The sequence below is a fragment of the Sinohyriopsis cumingii genome, unplaced genomic scaffold (genome assembly GCF_028554795.1).
Source record: "Sinohyriopsis cumingii isolate HCF-2022 unplaced genomic scaffold, ASM2855479v2 utg000160l, whole genome shotgun sequence".
NCBI classification, from domain to species: domain Eukaryota; kingdom Metazoa; phylum Mollusca; class Bivalvia; order Unionida; family Unionidae; genus Sinohyriopsis; species Sinohyriopsis cumingii.
Genome location: NW_028315873.1, coordinates 4,572,026 through 4,594,732, shown reverse-complemented (window position 1 = coordinate 4,594,732; position 22,707 = coordinate 4,572,026). Strand labels below are relative to the sequence as shown.

Here is a 22,707-nt window from a genome sequence, read left to right as displayed (position 1 = left end):
ATCGTGTCGCACGCGCGTATCATCGTCTGATGTCATTTATGGGGCGCGACCTTAATGTAGACACTGGCCTGCAAATATCACAGCGAGACTTTATGAGTTTATATCCGATTTATTACTTTTCGCTGGAACATCTTGATCTGGTTAAACAATCTGTTGTCGACCTACATTTCCGAGCTCGTGTAGGTGTTCCTGCTGGTGGTTACAGAGCGATTGCTGTCATACTCTCCGATAAAGCAATGCTGCTTGAAGGTGTTGGCGGACGAATGAGGGTCATCGACGCTCCAATCGAGAATATGTAACGCAATTAAAATCAAACTTAGGATATAATGTCATACAGTCATGTTAATGTCACCTTGACTTCCGGTCAAACGAAGAAATTGCAATCAAAGAACGCAAGCACGTGCGGGACATCAATAACACTAAAACGAGATCAGATTACTGGTGGTCCAAACAAATTGTCGTTGACTAATACTCAGCTTAAACATTTTAATAAGGCACTAACAGCAAAAACCGGTGTCCGACTTGATTTCTCTGCTGCAGCTATCAAGGACATGACTAAAACCGGTGGAATATTTCCTCTTCTCGCAGCAATACCGGCGTTGATTGCCGCGGCAGCACCAGCCGTAGCAAAAGCCGCAGCACTCGGTACAGTTGGAACTGCAGCTGGAATGGCACTAAAAAAGGCAACGGGAAAAGGATACAAGAAAAAAAAGGGACGCGGTCTAAGACTACCAGGAACTCCACCATCATGGTATCCAAAAAAATTCTAACGCCGTTGAGCAATTTTGATTTACTCGATGCTGTTAAAAAATTGCGTGTAAAACATTTCAGAGGCGTATTTATGCGAGATCAATTACCGCAACGACCGAATAATCCAGAAACTGGCATTATCAATCTCGACAACAAAGATGGTCCGGGAACTCACTGGGTTGCTTACGCGATCGATCCACGTGGAATTATCTATTTTGATTCGTACGGTTTAGCACCGCCAGTTGAGTTTCTCAAGTATGTCAGCAGATTTTCTAATGTTCCAGTGTGGCAGTCGACGTTACCAACACAAACATTAATTGATCCGCCCATTTGTGGGAGGGAGGTTTTAAATGTTCTTGATGCAATCTCAAGAAATCCAGCAACTCCTCCTCATAAAGTAGTGTATGAATATACCGCATCGAGAAATGCTAGCATTTGAAAAACAGCAATAAGAATAATGGTGGATATTTACGGAAGACCTTTCACACGAGGAGGTAAACCAAGCACAGATGCTGATCTCTCAAAATATGCGACCAAAGATGAAGTCGATAATCTTTTGAATATAGCTGGAGTTGACCCAGATGAAGTTGCTATTTTCCAAGACAGGCAAGGAAAACTAAGAACGAGCAACATTAAGTGGAATGATATAATTCGCAGAGTTCTTGGAGCTACCAAGGATAACTTCGTTGCATTTAGTGATGGCGGCCGGATCAAGGACTCGAATATATCAATCGCAAGCATCAAAGACAGTATTGATAAAGGTGTTGATAAATGTGTGAAAAAAGCCGGTGACACGATGACAGGCGAACTCAGCATGAGCGGCAACAAAATAACCGCGTTAGCGAATCCCGAATCCGACCAGGATGCGTCAAACAAACAATACGTGGACATCGTCAACGGTAAACTAAATACGCTGCGTGCAGAGCATGATGTTCACGTGGGCGCGTTTACAAGATTTCGAAGAAACTTCGTAAAAACTGATGAGGTCGTGGATAAGTTCTTTGGGACTCCTCCAGTCGTCGATGTAAAACTCGCTGATGTAAAGACCGACATTAACACGATCAAACAAACACAGCAGGATATCGTATCGGGTATTCCTGATATCGTTAACAAAACCAGTTTGATTAAAGTTCCCACTGGAGTTACTCCGGGGCATATCACCAACATCGTATTCACGGTATCATCGGGATTCGCAACATGGTCACGACAAAATAACACTATCAAATATACAGCAACAGCCACCGGTGTTTACAGGTTGTCTGTGTTTTCAGCCGCTAAATTTGAAATCTTCACAACATATCCTTGGAGACATTCCACCGATAAGTATTCCGGGGTTTGCACTGTAATACTAAACAGCGGAACCGAGGAAACATTTATGCTTGAAGCCGAGGACGATAGTTTAACAGCAACATCTTACTGGTTTTGTTTGGAATTCGTCGCTGCAACGCCTCAATTGGTTACCGCGTAATTGAATAATGTCAACGACGCCAGATGCTCAACAATATCGATACAATCAAGTCCGTGAGTGGCAATCTGAGTTAAAAACTGTCATCGAAGTAATTAGTCAAAAAGTAAAAAAATACAAGCGCCGCATAACAGTGCTGGATATTATGGTTTATTCAGTATCTGCCGTTGTTGCATCTGCCGGAGCAATACTATCAGCGGTCACTCCGGTAACTGCAGCAGTCGCCGCCACGATCTGTGTTTCCGCGGCCACAACAACAGCTGGAGTTTTCGGCATCATAGCAAAAAAAATATCATCATGTGCTAACACAAAATTACACGATTACACGACAAAATTAAATACAGCCACGACCGCATATCAGAAATTATCATCGCTGATATCATCATCGTTAGACGTGCAAAGTAGCGACGCTACGATATCAGATTCTGAATTCAAACTAATGTCAGATGCGTACAATGACTATTTGAAAACTAAACAAATAAATAATGTCAATAGAACTGCTTCAACAAATAGTCACAAACACAACACCGGTAAGGACCACAATGATCTCAGTGTCCTCGACGACACCAGAATTCGGTATTAATTTTCGAACTCCAATTCCAGTGAGTGAAATCGCGTTAGCAAAGCTCAGTGTGTATCACAGCTGGCCCAATGTTAGGTCGGCATCATTTGGTGGTCTGCAGCCAAATAATTCATTCGTGTTCGGGAAAAGCAAAGCCGACTCCGGCGAACAGGGTGAACTTGACTGGAATACAATTACACTTCCCACTGGGAGTTATCAGATCGAAGAAATCAATAATGAGATACAACGCCAAATAAAACGAATCACCGGCAAGGAAGCCAAAATATCTATAACAGCTCATGAACCAACGCTGTCTGCGGTCATTGAAATCTCAACGCCAGGATACGCCGTGGATATTTATAACAGCTCAATCCGAACATTATTAGGATGGCCAAAGGCCCCCGAGGTTAAACCTCGTCCACCAAAACCTGAAAAATCGGATTTTATGACCTATAAAGAAGCACTACACGACCTCGAGTACAATTATTATTTACTCCTTGCAGATCAATTACTAGCAAGAAAAAGTACTTTAATGCCCGATACTTGGAGTATAGAAGCTCCACGTGTTAAGGGGGGGGCAGGAGCTCCGTGTTTACCGTCTAGATGATATAGAATCTGAATTATTTATTCCGATCAATCTAGTACATAAACAACAGCTACAACTCCTGCGAGTATATTTCCAAGATTATATTTCTGATTTAACAAGTCCGCGTGATAATATTATCACAACCATAGAAAAACTAAACAAACTCGCATCGGCCATGGAAACTATAAATCTAAGAATAATTCAGGCTTTACTGGATCTTAAAGACTATATCGATGATAATTATAGACAGATAGCCAGAGCAGATTTTGCAATTAAATATGGTATTCAAGTGAATGATATTTCAGATTTTAAATTTCCTGGATATAACGTGCCCGAGCTGAGAAAATCAGTCTCTGATCTCATCGATCAATCTTTCGAAGATATTCTTGCCGCGTACGAACGAATAAAACCACAACCTGTTATTCTCAAGCACGACAACAGTACAGCATCCGATGGCAGACACATCTCACCCGGGATCGTAAATATCACAGATGTTATTGCGGTCAATCTTGTATGTGACGTCATCGATGGCAGTTACAGCGCATCAGATACTACGACGGCACAACAGGGGTTTATCCTGTATACGTTCACACCAAGAGACCCCCCTGGTTTTCTGATTGTGCAAGAACCAATCAATCCGGTCTATCTACGGTGTCATAACCCGTGGTTGTCAACGATAAATTTCAAACTCACCGACCAGAGGGGGAATTTGTTGGACCTGCGTGACGAGACTGTTAGTATAAACTTACTGGTGAAGTCCTAAGTCAAGGGATCCATAATATTTATAATAGTTTTTTTTTCTGCACTGATCCATTTTCGTCATTTTATCGTGCAAATACCCTATCAAAACCAGCATAAGTTATCGTTGAAAGTGCTAGCACGCATTTAAAAAAAAACGGTTGTGTATAATGTATCAACCCGAGTACATTCATGCACGAGTTCATATTCATGATAAGCAAATTCTTTACGAGGCAATAAAAACCGCATTTCAAATACAGACATTCCCAGAACAGTATTTCCCCGTTAAAATAGTTATTGACGTGTATGGTGACGAAGACTTCTTGTTAACTCCGTCACAATTAACAGAGCTACAGCAAAATCATATGATCATAGTTTGGTGTCAACGAGAACAGATTATGAACTATTCTCATTCCTGTATTGATGTTGAAACGCTTAAGCAAATCCTGAAAATCTGAAAGCGCCCTTCACTTGAGAAACTCTTTGAGTTTCCAAGGGCAAAAAAAATAATACACTTTTTTTTTACCCGTGGAAATGTGCTTTACACTCCAAGCGGGGGGGGGGGGGCGCTAGCGTTCTCAGGTTCTACTTTCACTTTGTGCTGTGAGTCACACGCTATGCGGTTTATACTTCCTTGTCGGCCTCGTAGTCAGAAACACTAGTATTTTTGTCAGAAATGCAAGGCATTTCCGTGTCTAGATTCTTTATATAACCTTTTAACCGTCTCACCCTGGTGCTAATTAATTTTCGAGTCTCATACTCTTGTGACAATCCAAGACGAATCTTCTCAACTGCACGGCACAGTGGAATAAATTCAGATACCTGATTTTCAGTTATCCCGGCAAGTGATCTGTAAACACGATCTTGCAAACCCTTAATGAACCTATAACGAGCAGGGAGATTGTTCTTCCCCAAGCGTGATAGCTCATTCAAGGATTCAAAATCTGACATAATTGTTTCAGTGTCTAGTAAAATATTAAAACCTCGCTGTTGTAATTCTTTAATTTCAACAAGTATGGTATTTATATTTTCGTGATTCATATTATTATATATTTTTATATTTTTAATAGAAACACTTTGCATGAGAAACGCTAGCTTTCCAAAACAAAACGAGACAGTCGGAAACATTTATCCCCTGCAAGGGCCTAGATCGTCAAATAACGTTCTAGAACCCCACGAGGACTGCTTCCGACATGACAATACAACATGTAACACGAAACACTTTATCCCCTGCAAGAGCCTCTAGATCGTCAAATAACGTTCTATAGGCTCAAGAGGACGTGTTTAGTGAATTGACAAGGACAAACATATAACACGTAACTTATCCTAAGGACGGACCCCTCTGACTGCCAAGTGACTCAGAGGCACATTTATTTACAAGACGAGACAGCCCTGGCTTCTAGGATCGAGTTCTCTAGCAGGCCCGGCAAACATTTATTTGACAACACAAACAACCTTTACCTCTGATTCGAGTATCACAGCAAGCAAAGGTACAATGAACATGTAATCTTATCCTAAGAGACGGTACAGAACAGACAACCTTTACCTCTGATTCGAGTATCACAGCAAGCAAAGGTACAATGAACATGTAATCTTATCCTAAGAGACGGTACAGAACAGACAACCTTTAACCTCTGATTCGAGTATGACAGCAAGTAAAGGCACAATGAACATGTAATCTTATCCTAACTTATCCTAAGACCTTATCCTATGACGACACAAACATACACAGGTGGGTCATTTTCTACGGTCAGCAGCAGAGCAAAACCATCCATTGAATCGACCATTGGATGGTGCACAAAAGACACCCGCCATTGGCGGATTAAATTTATGGTTTTGCTTGCGCGTGCTGACTTTCGATCGACCCAAAGGTCTTAGGGAGCGATTTCGTATATAACCCAACTGTTACTTGCGAGTTGGAAATTCGCTCTAGCAGTGGGCGGGACTTGTTTAAAATATTTTAATTGTATGTTTTCTTAAGCGCGGTCATATAACAAGCACAGAAGAGCAAAACAGTCGGATATATTCAGTAAAACGAGGATATTGTTTGTAAAAAAATATATATTCTACGGTAAATAAATGATTACATGTTATGAACTCGATAAAATATTTTATCAAGGTGGCTTTCTTAGGGGGAGCAAATCCTCTGACCAGCAACGACAACTCTGCAAAGCGTTACACACTCTCGGAGGAGTTATCGTCGTTTGTGTCAACGATAAGAGTTATATAACAGAATGAAATCTTCTGTTTGAGCTTCTTTGAAAATGCTGTTTTGTAGATCCCATCTGCGACATGCTGTACAGAAGGTGGACAAATACCGAAATACCTACCGGCTGCGCTCATTGATTGAAATATTATTTCTTCACGAGTCTCAACATTCACAGATTTCACTGCTCTTCTTATAGCTGTTTTACATTTAACTCTTCCTCGTATGGTATTCTTGCTCTGAGTGATCGCTTGAAGGTTTTCAATACTGTTATCAAGTCTGTTCCCGTTAATATGATCAATGACAAGGCCTTTAGGGATCTCTCCGTTAAAAACCTCATAGACGAAACGATGACATAAATACCTCCCTTTCCTAACAGTAAATCTTAAATAACCAGCATTATCAACTGTACCAACTTGTTTCCTCAGCCTGTAGTTTCTCACTATGCCATCTCGGTTTGCCTCATAATTTGGAATAGTTGGATGTCGGACGAATTCTTGATTCATTATACTATAAGCAAATCATTGTCTAATTCATAATTTGTCTGAAAACTTATTTATGTAATCACGCTCGCATTTGAGAGCGTTATCACAGTCTGGATTTTTTTTATCATAATACCGTTTTAGTTCTCGATAGCGTTTTCCACCACACGCTGAACATAATTGCGTTTTTCCTCGTACTCCAATGCCGCATCTGATACACGGTATCGGTCCTAGACTCCCACCGCGGACCTGTTGAGCATGTTGTCCACAGTATTCGCCTCTGCAGGGTTTGCTACACGGCGCTGATGAATTTAGTTTGATCCACTTGCATTGGTTCATCATATAATATATTTGTCTATTTAAATATTTGTCTTAATTATAATAATGGGTTTTGAAAGACTATCCAGAATAAAACCCATATCAGGTTCTAGATTCGATCTTGACCGGTTAACCGCTGATCCACGACGAAGAGAGTTAGCAGAGGTAATTGGTGTTATCAAGAATGCCAAAGAAGAGTTTCGTCGTGATGGTGCCGCACACACGTGGTCTTCGTATAAAATTATCCTCGGAAACGCGAGCGTTTCTCGGGAAATGCAAAGCATTTCTCGTGACCGTATCATTGATGCTACCATGAACGATACAATCGCGCGTAACATAATTGGGTATCTCGACGATAGAAGATATTTCGTACAGATAAAATTTATTGTTGGAGTCGGCGAGGGAACGTGGATTATCAGAGACAAACTAGACCCTGTTCTTGATGCCAGAGGCGTTCGTGGAAAAACCGTTCTGTTAAGTAAAGACTCAAAACCGGGAGTACTTGTTGGGATTGATATACCATATTATGCCAGAGCGTATCCTGTGACCGCATTTGTTTATGGAATTTATCCGATGAAGAAACCACGCGTTGATAAACTCAAACCGATGAAGGTGTCGGTGTTGAATTGTGTAGCTGAGCGAGTAATGGAACATTTTAAAAATGCAATGCGAGGAAACGGCCTAACACCGCTAAGACAAACTAAAATAACAGCGTGGGCGACACGAGTAGCGGATAAAGGAGCGTCAATAAATGATGTTGCTGAGCTAGAGCGATTACTAAAATTTCCTATAACGGTTTCATCGTTAACCGGTGAGGTATTGTATGAGTGTAAATACAATTCCCGTGGAACACCAATAACTATTATCGATCATAACAGTCACGCCTGGACTGACTCGGTTAGGATATTTCCGCAAGACCGTGTTGTGAAGTATTATCCGGAATTGCAAAGCAATTCTGGGAGCATGTTTGATTTTATTTATCAGATAAGTAAAACCGATCCAGTGTCTGTGTGGTTATTCAGAAGTAGCGAAGATGGAGAATATGATCAGTTTGTGAGACCCAACGGGGAAATATACAGAACAATGGCGTTACAGCAGGAAATGAAAAAACTCGCAGAAAAATATCATGCTGGCAACACTGATACGTTACTGACACACTGTTTTACTGTCCCGGGTGTTGTCGCGCATGTAGCCCGGGAACGAAATTCATGGAGACCAACTCCGAAAAGTTTTCTTGCTGATATCCAGCAGAGCTGTGTCGAATACGGACACGGCGGTTTGTGGAATACTCAGTATGATCACCGCGGTATGATATCCGTGGACATGACGGCGTGTTATCCAGGAAGTTTCCTTGGGCGTGGAGAATGCAGCGAATATTTTAAACGGTTTGGCCACGCTGGCAATACCATGACAAGAGTAGCTGTCAACGGTGTTTTACCCGATTTTGACTTGACCGGATTTGCTTGTGTGTCGTCGTTTAAATTCGCTAAGGATTTACATCCTGTGTGTTATGTTTGGTTTGGCAGACATTTCGTTGAGAAGCGATGGGCACCGATAGTGTTATTGCGATACATGCTTGACAGTCGAATACTGTTGTCGCTGACGGTCAGCGAAGCGATTATATGTTATTGTCGTCAAACCGAAGTTTGGTTGCCAACTCCAACGCCGGTTACGTTAGAAGAAGTCATCGAAGATTGGTCACGAGAATATCCAGAAACTTCTATCGACGCTATCATCAAGAAAGCTCCTGAAGTACTTAAAAGCAAACTCAGAAATGATGAAAGCACAGCAAAAGATCTAGGACGAAGAATAATAGGGAAATTCACTCAAGGTGGAGCGTATGATCATAAACAACATCACAGTCGATTAATCATGGACAAGACTGAATTGGATCTTATTGTCGCTGATGCAGCCACGAACAACATGTTCTGTAACCGCAAAGATGTGTTTCTGTCAAACGGGGAAAAACTAGGGACTGTTTTTAGTTATATTGACGGAGAATCATCTCAGTACATACATTTGAGATCTTCGATGCTGGCTTATGTATCCATAAATTTGTTGTCGATGATCAATAGATTCCCTGTTGCCGCAGTGAGAGTTGCAACGGATTCATTTTATATTGATAAAAAACACTCAGCGCTGTTGGATAATGTTATATCGGATGATCCATCGTGGGGCTCGTGGAGAATAAAGAATGAAATGTTACACGGATATTGTAAATCGGCTGATGTTGAAATCGAGGATGAGTATCGCAGCGCAGAAATATCTTCGATGGTTTCGTCGGGGGCAACTTCGTTGTTGCCGCCGGTGCACGATCCTGTTACAAGACACAAAACAGTTTATCTGAACGGTCCTGGTGGTTCTGGTAAAACAACTCGAGCGATTGAATTATTTAGAAACTCTGACATGATTGTGCTAACACCCACACACAGACTTGCCAGGGAGATGAGACAACGGGATGTTAACGCGTGCACGTATCACAGTTTTTTCAAATACAGCGGCGGCACGTGGACACCTGAACGAATGGGAACGAAATATATTCCCGAGAAAATCATCTGGGATGAGATAGACACTGTGCCGTTGGATACATTAAAACAGTTTCTGGATTGGCTGCTAAAGAAAAATACCGCAGTGGTGATGTGCGGCGATCATGGTCAACCACCCCCATTTACAGGTGAATCTCCACACGAGTGGCTGAAAACTTTTGTAGATTATTATGAGGAAATAACTAACGATGTTAGAGCACTCGATGAAACGCTGAAAGAGTTTAAGGCACTGATCAGGCTACAAACCAATAAAGTCCAGTGTGAGATAATGCGTGAAATAATTCCAGAGACTTCGCTGAGCGACTTTTGGGAAACGTGGAAACCAGGTGATTTAATTGTGGCAAGTAGAAAGATAGTCAGGGACACACTTCAGCAGCGGTTATTTCAGTTACATCAGAAGAAATTTCCCATGTTGCCAGTGCCGTTGTGTTATAGACCAGCTGATACGCGATTGCAGAATATTGATGTTGATATTCCAGGGCGCCTGACTGCGTCGGGTCCGGAGAAACAGAATTTAGTATTAAATGATATTGTCACAGTTGATGTTGATGCTGTTGAACAGGCACTGAAAATGAGCAAATCCCCGTGGACGCTAGGATACGCTATGACCATCCACAGTTCGCAGGGACTAACTATTTCAGATACAACAGTTTGGATTGTTGATGATCGCATCGAGTGGTCAAATTTAGTTTATTTAGCCGTGTCAAGAGTAAGAAGGATAGGTCAGTTACGAAGAATTGTATTAGATGATGTTGTCAACGACAGCTCAATCGCTGATGACACAATAAGAAAGAAATTAGCCGGTTACAAACAGAGCGACAAAAAAAATGGTAGAGAGTTTGATCCCAAACAAAGTTTGGATGTTGAATTTGTAATACAATTACAACAACAGCAGAATAATCACTGTGCGAGTTGTAATTGTTTATTGCTGTGGCAGTATTCGAAAAACGACCCAAGGCAATTCACCGTAGATAGAATAGATAGCAGTCGCGGTCATACACGTGAAAATGTGATGTTGACCTGTCTTGAGTGTAACCGACGCAGAGGTGTTGCTGCAGTTATTTAAATGATTGAATCACTTCAGTGCGGATCACTTTAGTGATCGGGGTGGTAATTGTGTATCCTCGGGAATCACCTGAAGTTGCTCGCGTTTAAATCCGCGTTGAGGAGCAGTCGAATCTAATCTGTAGATTGCGTTTCTCCCAGTTGATCTGGTTATGCTGGATATCTTATGTGTAGTAACACTCCATGTGGGATCGGTTGCTCTTTTTTTTCCTCCTTCTAGTTCGCCTGGTTCGTATAAATACCTAACGGTGACATTACCCAGCAGTGGGGACGCTAGCGTCCCTGGCTGCGTTGAAACATTTTGTTGCTGTTGTCCGCGTTCACTGACGCGGGGTATATATTTTTTTGTGATTGCATTTACAGGTCTCATGTTTGTTGTTCTGGTAATTTCATTATTCAGTGCGGCTATCACGTTTGGCAGTCTTGCAACCCATTCACGAGATCTCGTATCGTAAATGAATTCCCTCGCGTACTGGTATCCGAATAATCTCTCAGCGAGTGTTCTATTAAATCGCTCAACAATTGCCTGATCCCGATGAATTTCAGTATGTCCTCGTCGTATGGTAACGTTATGCTGCTTTGTCAGTGATGACACCGCGCCCTGAAATTCCTTGCCAGGATCAACTTGTAATAATCGTGGCCAGTTTAGAGGTCCTCGTTGATAAATTCGTTTAAACGCAGAGGCGACTTCGGACGCTGTTTTAGTCGCTAACGGTTCTGCTTCTTTGTATCTACTGGCAACATCAACTACTGTTAGCGCGTATTTGTATATTTTTCTACGGACAGTATCATGAGGCAGGAATAGTATGTCAGCCTGATGAACTTCATTGGGCACACTAACATCAAAATGTGCAAAGTTGATTTGTCGAGGTGGTGGTAAGTAGATTTGCCATATTGCTTGTTTTGATAGCCAATTTTTGGCAACCTCGCGTGTTACTGATGCCGCGTTGGCGAGTTTATTAATTGCTGAGTTACCTCTCCAGTATCCGATTGGGGAATAATAAATCGCTTGCATTTTTATTTAATTATCCAGCGCCTAATACTAATTTAGATTTCATCGCTGATCTTACTAACCAATTAGCGAGTGACTCCTTAAATGATTTATTTTTTATGGCGCTTAGTGCATGAATTAATTTCACATCCGCGATATGCCTGTCTTGTAGATCTTTACTTCGATAAGCAACATCATGTATGTGACACGCTGCGTCGATAGCGTTTATCGGATACTCTCCCGGTTTTGGTTTAGATTGTTCATCAAGTCTGATATCTAGTCGGGTCCCTGGACCGCAGTAATTGTATCCTGGGAGATGTTTTTCTCCGGGATACTTTGCCCAGGGAGTTCCGGGGAGCTTTCCAAGTTTGGCTGCAATGTCACCTCCGCTAAATTCTCGCTTTTTTTTTGAAATCTAAATTTTTTTGTGCCACATCGCGTACACTTACCAGAAAGTGCTTGTCTGTTATTTTTTGTTGTAATGGTTGTTAGATCATTCGTAGGGGTTCGTGCCTTACACTTCACACAATATAGATCCATAATTATTATTCTTTATATACAAATGGAAATTACAGATTTTTCTGCGACAAAAAAGAAAGAGCCAGTTAAGCATAATTCAGTGCTACCAAACTCTATCCGCGCGATTATAATTGGGCCATCCGGTTCAGGTAAAACACAGCTGTTGCTGAACTTGATAATGAAGTGGATGAAATGGGATAAACTGTATTTGATAGCTCCATCTGTAGATGATCAACGATGCTATAACGTTATAAAAGATTTTAATGAGAGTGCAAGCGCGCTGAGTAAAGACGGTGAGGATGTTGTTGAATTTATCACTGATATCGAAGAAGCCCCCAGCGTCGAGGATCTTGATGAATCAATTAACAACCTAGTAGTGTATGATGATGTTATGTTGGACAAGCAAAAAAATCCCGCAAGAATATTTTCCCGGGGACGTCACAAAAACACTGATGTGATTTATGTTACTCAGCGTTATACACAAATTCCTAAAGTAATCAGGGATAATTGTAATCTTCTTGCGATATTCAATGGAGTTGATACACATACACTGATAAATATTCATCAAACCTGGTGTGGTGGCGATATGGATTTAAATAAATTTAAAAATTTCTTCAGTCATGCTCAAAGAAAACCTCACGGATTTGTGACAATAAATTTACACGATCCCAGAACAAGATACCGTATTGGACTTGATACACTATTTGCAACATAAAAATTGTTTTTCCTTGGAAACTCATTTCCCAGAGCAGCAGAGGGGATGGACCCGACCCATGGATTTTTCAATAACGACCCCGCCACGGAAACTGTTTCAGATTTATTGAAGTAACCCAAGTTGTCAGTGCAAACTCAACGAGTTTGTCCCTGGAAACTCTTCGAGTTTTCGGGGGACATTTTTTTTTGTCCTGTATTCTGAATAGAAGGGTTTATTTCGTCGAAATAAGCCCTCTATCGAGGAATAGTTTCCTGGAGGGGTTTATTGTGCAAAAAGTTTCGGTCTGTACAGCCCCTCTGCTGCTGGTATGAAGTTTAACAGATTTACAGTTTCTGAAACTTTAAATTTTGTTTATTAATTTTATTTTTTTCTCCAAAATTAAACCTAAATAGATAGTTTTAAAAATTTATTAAATTATAACAAAGTTTATATAGGAATCCTGGCTTATTGTAACTTTTAAATACTATTTAAACTTTCTAAAGAATCATATGACGCTACAGATCGGAAAATTCCAAAATATTATCACCTGAAATACGAAACTACATGAAATCCACAGGGAATCTACATGGGAAAAAGGTTAAGGCGATGACATCATGGGGCTATGTCACAGGGCGCTATGCAAAGTGGACAGGCCTATGAAATAGTCTTGGAAAACACCCCATATAGAACATAAACAGACCAAACACAAATACAACAGTACAACCCCACTGACTCTTCTCTCTTTCTCCAACCATACAGCTCCCGCACTGTATGGTTGACCAACCTACAGTATTGTAGTGATTAAACAACTTTTGGAATTTTCTAAACAAATAGTTTAAATAATTAAAGGAGAAAACTAGATTCGGGAGAAATACAAGGAATAAAGACGTGTGGACCTTGAATCGAGCACAGCCTACCTATTTCCTTCTTTAGCACATATTAAGATGAACGACACATATTACCACTCGAATAAAACAATATATTTCTTTTTCATGACCTAATATATCACACCGTTCCGATCGCCAAAATTTTAAATTGAAAATAAATTAACGGAAAATAACATAAAATATATTGTAATGGATTTTAAATCCAAATAATTGAAATAAGACAACTGGGAAAGAAAAGAAGAAAAAAACTTGCACTGAGACTTAGGCGACCTCCAGCGAAGGTCACACAAATTACAAGGGAAGGGACTCGAGCAAGTTGAACAAAATCAGGCTCGGACGAACAACCCTTTAGATAACACTAGGGAAAAATAAATACCCCATCAAAAACTCAAATTAAAATTGTTGATACAAAATTCTTTATCAAGAGAACATACAACATATCTGAGGGGGAAACACTCAAACATAAAATACTTTTTATATTTTTTTTAATAGGGGTGGGTGGGCATCTTACTGGTGCCCCTCTCCAAAAAAATAATAATAAGTACAAAGCAATTGATGAATGTAATGGAATGGAATAGCAGTGAGGAATCCCCCCACCACACTATGATTTCATACATGGATACGTGTAGTCAGGGAAAAGACTAACAACTCAACATTGGAGTATATATAACGGTAAACAGTACTTTAAAACAAGGCATTGAAAATACAAAACAACAAAGAAATCTTACAAGGTGAATTCAGCACGGGAAAAAATGGCGGCAGCTAGGAGAGAACTGAAGAGCCTTGGAAATTTTTTTCCAAATCAAGAGAATTGAAACTAATGAGGGAAGTTTTATTGAATGCGCTTACAAAGATGGAACACAAGAACTTGATATGTCTCATATACCCAGATAGAATACCGGGAACAGCAGCAGTGATGGCTGCATTGAAAGTACAGAACCCAGATTACTTAAAAAATCTTGTACTCAATTAATCCCAAAAGAAATATAATCAGACCCAGATGGAAACAAATTATTCTACCGTATGGAGAGATGAGCATAGGGAAGAGGAAAATTATAGTAATAAAAAACCACCCATATTAAAGAAAGTCAAGAAACAAACTGGAGAACTATACGTGTCAGACATTCCACTAGAAATCCCACTGGAGGATGTAGCAGTACAATTTGAAGAAAGAAATTCAACATCCAAGTGATTTCATCCAGACTGGCAACTACCCCCCTAACAACAATTTACAAAGGGATGCAAATACTAGAAATCAAGAAAAACAAATTGAACGAAATAAAGAGAGCATTCTTTATATTTGGATTTTTAGCTAAATCATGGTACAGAGGGTGTATCTACGACAGAAAATGTAACAGGTGTGGAAACACAGGACATACACCCTTCAAATGTCCAACAAATCAGGCAATACAAGCAGACACTGGAGACCCCCAAATCATGAAGCGAAAACAGCAACAGCAGCAACAACAACAACAACAAAGTCAGAACAAACAGCAACCATAAGTTAATCAAAGCACTAACCAACAACCAAAAGAGGTGAGACAACAACAACAACAACAACAAAAACAACAACAACAAACAAGACCAAATCAACCTCAACAGCTCCAAGAAATGCAGAAGCAGGAAGTAAAATTAACAACTTCGAAAAGTTCCACAACAGTACAATCAATTATGACGGGAGAAGACGAGAAAAAAACGCTGATCCACAAAAAAATGACGTGAGACACCAACAACAACAGGGAAAGAAGCAAGAAATGCAAGAACAGGAAGAACAATTCCCAAAACCACAACCAATAGTACACAAACAGCAACAAAAAAGAGAAGCAAGGGACAACAAAAAAAACAAAAAAAAAAAACAGGAACGAAAACAAGAGAAGGCAAAATTAATAAAATTGAAAACCCCGACAACAGCACAATCACCAATGACGGATAAAGATAAAAATAGATAGAAGTAAAAGAAAGGAAAAAAGAAAAAACTAAGAGGGGAAGAAGAATCCCGAATGGCAGACGACTCCTTAATTATGCAAGATGATGAATGCCAAGGAGAGAAAAGTTATTCGAATTAAAAAAAATCAAAATCCCAAAAATCAACAACAAAAAAAGTTCAACAAAAAACTTTATATAATTTTTCTTTTACACAAAATAAAGTTATAACCAAATGTTAAAATAAAAGCAATATTTAAAATAAATATTAAATTACAAAAAAAGGAAGACAAATTTTTCCAAATTTTCCAAATAAAATACAAAGCTATTTTCAAAACTATAGCACAAACAAACCATTTATAATATTAAGGCAGGAGGGTTTCTCCAAATGGTCTGGAAAGATCAAACGGAGAGTTCCCCTCCAAAAAAATAAAATAACAAACGGCTCATTATATAAAATTAAAATGTCTGAAAGTCTCGTCATCTCCCATTATCACGCACACGTTGTTTGTTCATCAACCAGTATGCCAGTTGTATCCCAGTTAATTCTCTCTCTCTCTCTCTCTCTCTCGCGCGCGCGCGCGCGCGCGCGCGGAGAGAATGATCGACTTATAGAGACATGTTATGATCAATAGTCCGCCATCCAACCCCCCTTTTTTTGTTTATGGCCCAATTTAGGGGCAAGCGACTTAAGAGACTGCTGAGGCGTTGAACTTGCAACAACTAATGAGCGCAGCTAACTGTTTTTCAGTGTCATGTGACGATGCATCTGGACCAATGATGGTTAAACTGACCGATAAATCACACGCACTTAAACACACACACACACACACACACACACACACACACACAAACTGTTCATATTTTAAGTGTTTGGCAAAGATGCGCAATATTTACGCAAAAAATGATCATATTTTATTAAGATTTTGACAATATTGGCTCCAAACATATTCATGAGAAAAGAGAACCTGTTCACAAAAAGTGACTTTTCGTGAAGAATATACTTTTTCGTGAAAATATCTACATTTTCATGCAAGTCTCTTGTTGACGAAAATTCACAGTTTCATTGACATGAACGGCTATTAATAACATTACACTCCTTCATAAGTCACATCGTACATACAAATTCATAGAATGAAAAATGAGGCTAATAAAAATTTATTTTGTCCTTTTACTTTCAGTCTTAAATAGTCGTGGTACTTAAACATCGGAAGTCAACAAAATTCCACGATGGTAATGTGTCTTCCAAAATATGCAATAGTCTTCAGCTGTGTTCAAACCAAACTCTCCAAACAAAATGTTTTAAAAAAGACACATCACGTTTTAAATATAAATTTTGCATTTCAGTATTTTTTTGCAAATAAAATCTGGACACTTAAAAGAAAAGATGATTTTGCCGAAATGAGATCGCACTGGCTTGTGGTAGAGGCATCTATGAAACTGGGACTGCGCGACTCAAGATTATGCGTGGCCGGTCCGAAGTGGTAGATGCAAACCCTGGTTGACGTTGAGGTGGGGTGGGACGATAATAGTTCTCTTACTTCTACCCATGTCAGAATAATATCATGTTCATAATATGTATAAAACGTTAAAGGTAAAATAATGAAGTTATCAAACTACGTCAGCCCTCGTTATATAAAGCACCATTTGCCATGTACATAATATGTACAAATAAAGCTAAAGGTAAAATACTGAAGTTATCCAACTATGTAAGCCCTCCTTATATGTAGCACCATTTGCCATGTACATAATAAGTACAAATACATCTAAAGGTAAAATACTGAAGTTATCCAACTACGTAAGCCCTCGTTATATGAAGCACCATTTGCCATGTACATAATATGTACAAATAAAGCTAAAGGTAAAATACTGAAGTTATCCAACTATGTAAGCCCTCCTTATATGAAGCACCATTTGCCATGTACATAATAAGTACAAATACATCTAAAGATAAAATACTGAAGTTATCCAACTACGTAAGCCCTCGTTACATGAAGCACCATTTGCCATGTACATAATATGTACAAATAAAGCTAAAGGTAAAATACTGAAGTTATCAAACTACGTCAGCCCTCGTTATATAAAGCACCATTTACCATATACATAATGTCCGCATGTAAAGCCAAACCAGACATTATAAATTCGATTAATAAAATAATTGTATAACACAATACAAGTACAATACCATAAATGAAAGGAATGAGTAAAATGGCGCTTCATATAACGAGGTGATATTGACAAAATAATTATTATTATCACTTACCGGTTCCTAGCTTCAGAGTCCCTATGTTAAGCAGATTGGAGCCAATTTCTTTCTTCCCTCCGGTGGCCATGTTGTCACTTTAAGAGCCTGTAGTACAACGTTATTGACTTCAGATGAAGCGAGTTGTCAACCTGACACAATGCTGACGTCACGACGTCAGGACTGGGCTGTAAGACAAGGATGAAATCTTTAATTTGGTCCACGTTGCTTAGGGGGCGCTCACCAGTTATTATGAACTTTTGAGAGAGTGATGTATGTAAGGTGAAGTTGTTTGCATTTAAAACATGCACAGTGGAGAGAATGTTGGCATACCTTTATTCTAACTTTGTGTAATGTGGCTGACATTTCTTTGGATATTGTACTTTTGGAAATTGTACATGACCTAAGGACACTGCTAACTAGACTGAATGCTTCCTTGTGCTAAAAAAGTCAGCCTGAATTAGTCTAAAGTACACTATCCTTGGCAGCTATTAAAATAGGGAAAATGAATTTTGCCAGACTAGACAATTCCAACTTCTGAAAGAGCAATGAATGAGTTACCAAATATATAAAATTTAAAAAAAATTATCGGCTCTTTTTGTAAGCAATATAAATCTGAAATTCAAGTGAAAATGACCAAGTTGAACTATCACTTTTTTTAAAGGTGCACATCTGGAGTAATGCCAAGCTGTATAATCTATAACCCATAGTACACCCATCAATCATACACTAAAATAAAGGGAATTAAGCTTCTTTGAACTGAATCTAATATATACGAGGTCTTTTTTAAATAGAAAGTATAAACAGTGAGGAAAGCCGGGGAAATCCATTAAAAAAAATTCTAACCTCTATGCAAAATACGAAACTGTAATAACTGTATTACTCCTGTATATAATTATTGTAATAATTATATTACTGCCTTATATAATTAGTGCATTGATGTTAAAAACGTTAAAATTAAAATAAAAAACGTAAAAAAACGTTCCAGTAGTTTTTAGGCAACACAAAATCAATATTTTGCTTATTTACACGCTACATTCCAGTTTTAAAGTTTCAGTGATACAAATATGAAAAGATGTCAAAAGTTTTAAACCGTAGTCCAGATAGCATTGAAATTTTTTCATTCAACGTCGTTATCACCATCTGACTGATCTGACCACTCTATGGTTTCCTCCATATAGTTTATATTGTCCAGCTTTTCCTTTAGGAAAGATTTGCATGCACAAACACTTCATCTCACGCTCTCTTGCACTGCATACGGTTTCGCTTTTTCGGGTGAACGAAGTCAAATGTTGACCAATTTCTCTCGCAGGCGGAGGCGGACGTCACCTGTGCTAAGACCCTAACCGCAACTTGTTTGGAAGTACCAAATATAAAAAACGCAAAATAATAAAAAACGTAAAAGAAGCGTTTTTCGAGGTAAAAAACAAACGGAAAAAAGTTGTTATCATCCATGAATTAGTGTAATAATGATATTACTTTCTTATATAATTAGTGTAATAATGATATTACTGTCTTATATAATTAGTGTAATAATTTTATTACTTTCTTATATAATTAGTGTAATAATGATATTACTTTCTTATATAATTAGTGTAATAATTATATTACTTTCTTATATAATTAGTGTAATAATGATATTACTGTCTTATATAATTAGTGTAATAATTTTATTACTTTCTTATATAATTAGTGTAATAATGATATTACTTTCTTATATAATTAGTGTAATAATGATATTACTGTCTTATATAATTAGTGTAATAATGATATTACTTTCTTATATAATTAGTGTAATAATGATATTACTGTCTTATATAATTAGTGTAATAATTTTATTACTTTCTTATATAATTAGTGTAATAATGATATTACTTTCTTATATAATTAGTGTAATAATTATATTACTTTCTTATATAATTAGTGTAATAATGATATTACTGTCTTATATAATTAGTGTAATAATTTTATTACTTTCTTATATAATTAGTGTAATAATGATATTACTGTCTTATATAATTAGTGTAATAATTATATTACTTTCTTATATAATTAGTGTAATAATTATATTACTTTCTTATATAATTAGTGTAATAATGATATTACTGTCTTATATAATTAGTGTAATAATTTTATTACTTTCTTATATAATTAGTGTAATAATGATATTACTGTCTTATATAATTAGTGTAATAATTATATTACTTTCTTATATAATTAGTGTAATAATTATATTACTTTCTTATATAATTAGTGTAATAATTATATTACTTTCTTATATAATTAGTGTAATAATGATATTACTGTCTTATATAATTAGTGTAATAATTATATTACTTTCTTATATAATTAGTGTAATAATTATATTACTTTCTTATATAATTAGTGTAATACTAGTAATACTGTCTTATATAATTAGTGTAATAATTATATTACATTCTTATATAATCAATCCAGCACAGCAACAACTCTTGAAATACAAAATAAAGACTGAAATTGACGTTCACACAGACGTGTTACGTGTAGACATCACGTGCATCCTTTTGTAATTTCTCTGAGGGGGAGGGGTACAAGACGAAGAAGAAGGTCATGTTAATCACCTGTATAATTAAATCAGTGCAACAACTAATGAGAAGAAGGTTAGTGGCTGTTGTATATACTCTACATAGGTAGGGGTGTGGTGGATATAAATGGTGTCGATGGGCAGGTTAGAAATTGGTGTAAATACTGGATAGAAGAGGTTAGTGGTGGGTGTAAAACTGTAGATGGAGAGTAATTGGAGGGCGTAAATACTGTACATGAGGAGTTCGTGGTGGGTGTAACTACTGTATATAGGTAGGTTATTGGTGGGTGTGAATGCCTTACATGACGAGTTGCTGATGGGTGTAAATAATGTACATGACGAGTTGGTGATGGGTGTAAATAATGTACATGACGAGCTGGTGATGGGTGTAAATAACGTACATGACGAGCTGGTGCTGTTTATAAATAATGTAGATGGGAAGGTTAGTGGTGGATGTAAGCACTGTGTACAAAACGTTCGAGTTGCCTGTAGATATTGTGTATGGGATGGTGGTGGGTGTAAATACTGTTATTGGGCAATTCGTAATTTCCAACAGCATTTAAAGTTTAGACTCCACATTGGTTATTTACAATCAATAATAGCATTTCATTTACTGATTCATTAGGAGTTATTTCCAATACCAGTTAACGTGTTCACTCAATACACCTGTGTGTGTGTGTGTGTGTGTGATTTGAATTTTAAACGTAGCTTTAAAAAGAATTTCACTCATATCGTTACTATGTTTGTGTGACAGTTTATAGTGATATCTAGCACAGGGGCATCATGCCGCAGAGATGTAGCATTCTGTCCCGCCCAGTCACGTTATCCGGACACAAGGCCGACCACTTAATGCTGAGCGCCAAAACAGGCATCTGCTATTACCACTTTTATAAGTCTTTGATATGACTCGGTCGGGGTTTTGAACCCGCGACCTCCCCCATCCGAGGCGGATGTTCTAATCCAATGCCAGATTAAACCCTGTGGAGGCCCTTAGGCAATCTTGCCCCCCCCCCCATCTCGCATATTATATCCTAATACGTTTTATCAATATTATTTTGATCCGTTGTCGCGGGGCCACTAGGCCGGTGCCTACTCTGCCTATTTGGTAATCCGGCACTGTTTTAACCACTAGGCCATAGGTTTTGCATGTACTGATTCAACAAAAGTTATTTCCAATAGCATTTCATGTAATGACTCAATAAGAGTTAGCTCAATAGCATTTCATTAAATGACTCAATAGGAGTTATTTCCAATAGCATTTCATGTGCTGATTCAATAAAAGTTATTTCCAATAGCATTTCATGAAATGACTCAACAAGAGTTAGTTCCAATAGCATTTCATGTAATGACTCAATAAGAGTTATTTCAAATAGAATTTCATATAACGACTCAATAAGAGTTGTTTCCAATAGCATTTAATGTAAAGCCTCAATAGGAGTTAATACAATTGTAACCACAGTATGTGCTATATCAAACACAGGTAGTTTTAGAATCGTACATAGTACATTTATACTTACAGAATGGGTATAAATCCCTTGAATGAGTATACAGCCCTTGAATTGAATATAAATCCTTTGAATGACTATAAATGCATTTAATTGACTTTAAATCACTCGAATGACTATAAATTCAGTGAATGACTTTAATTCCCTTGAATGACTAAAATCCATTAAATGACTATAAATGACTATAAATCCCTTGAATGACTATAAATGACTATAAATCAATTGTCAGTCTCCAAAGCTAAGCAGTCTATTCTCTCGTAATACCAGATACTTGCGTCTTATGTCTCAACAAAGTCTTGTTGGTATAAACAAAACCATCCAATCATTACAGCGAATTTCTGACCTACTTAGCAACAAGGTAATGAATAAGTATATGGCCTTATATACGTGACGCTACCAACTGTATAACCCTGGGTGGGCGGAGCTTAATGTGTAGGGAAACGTTCTATTCAGAAAGAAGCAACATAGCTATATGTGATTGGTGAATTATGTAAGAGTCGTAGTTTTGGTCAGGCTTAAAAATATGTCGAGTCTCTTGACAACATATGATTTTATGTTAATTCATATCTAGATCATATTTTGTAATTTTTATGATTTATTTTAAATGTGATACACATCTTTGAAAATGCATATTGTGTGACTGGATAACTCTGACCCTACGCTTC

At 38.1% G+C, this 22,707-nt stretch overlaps 1 protein-coding gene across 2 annotated transcripts in view; it reads right to left on the bottom strand.

The window, feature by feature from the left end:
* The window catches only part of LOC149774661 (uncharacterized), a 141,681-nt gene extending 119,304 nt beyond the window's left edge, over positions 1-22,377 (bottom strand). For both annotated transcript variants that reach the window (XR_016416736.1, XM_089944847.1), the window contains exons 1-2: positions 22,055-22,377; positions 17,996-18,162 (exon numbers count right to left, since the gene is read on the bottom strand). Coding sequence is in view for 1 of the 2 variants with exons in the window: in XM_089944847.1 (XP_089800973.1) it covers positions 17,996-18,065 (70 nt within the window). In the remaining variant the exon portion in view is untranslated. The remainder of the gene's footprint in view (positions 1-17,995; positions 18,163-22,054) is intronic.
* Positions 22,378-22,707: the final 330 nt, after the last annotated feature.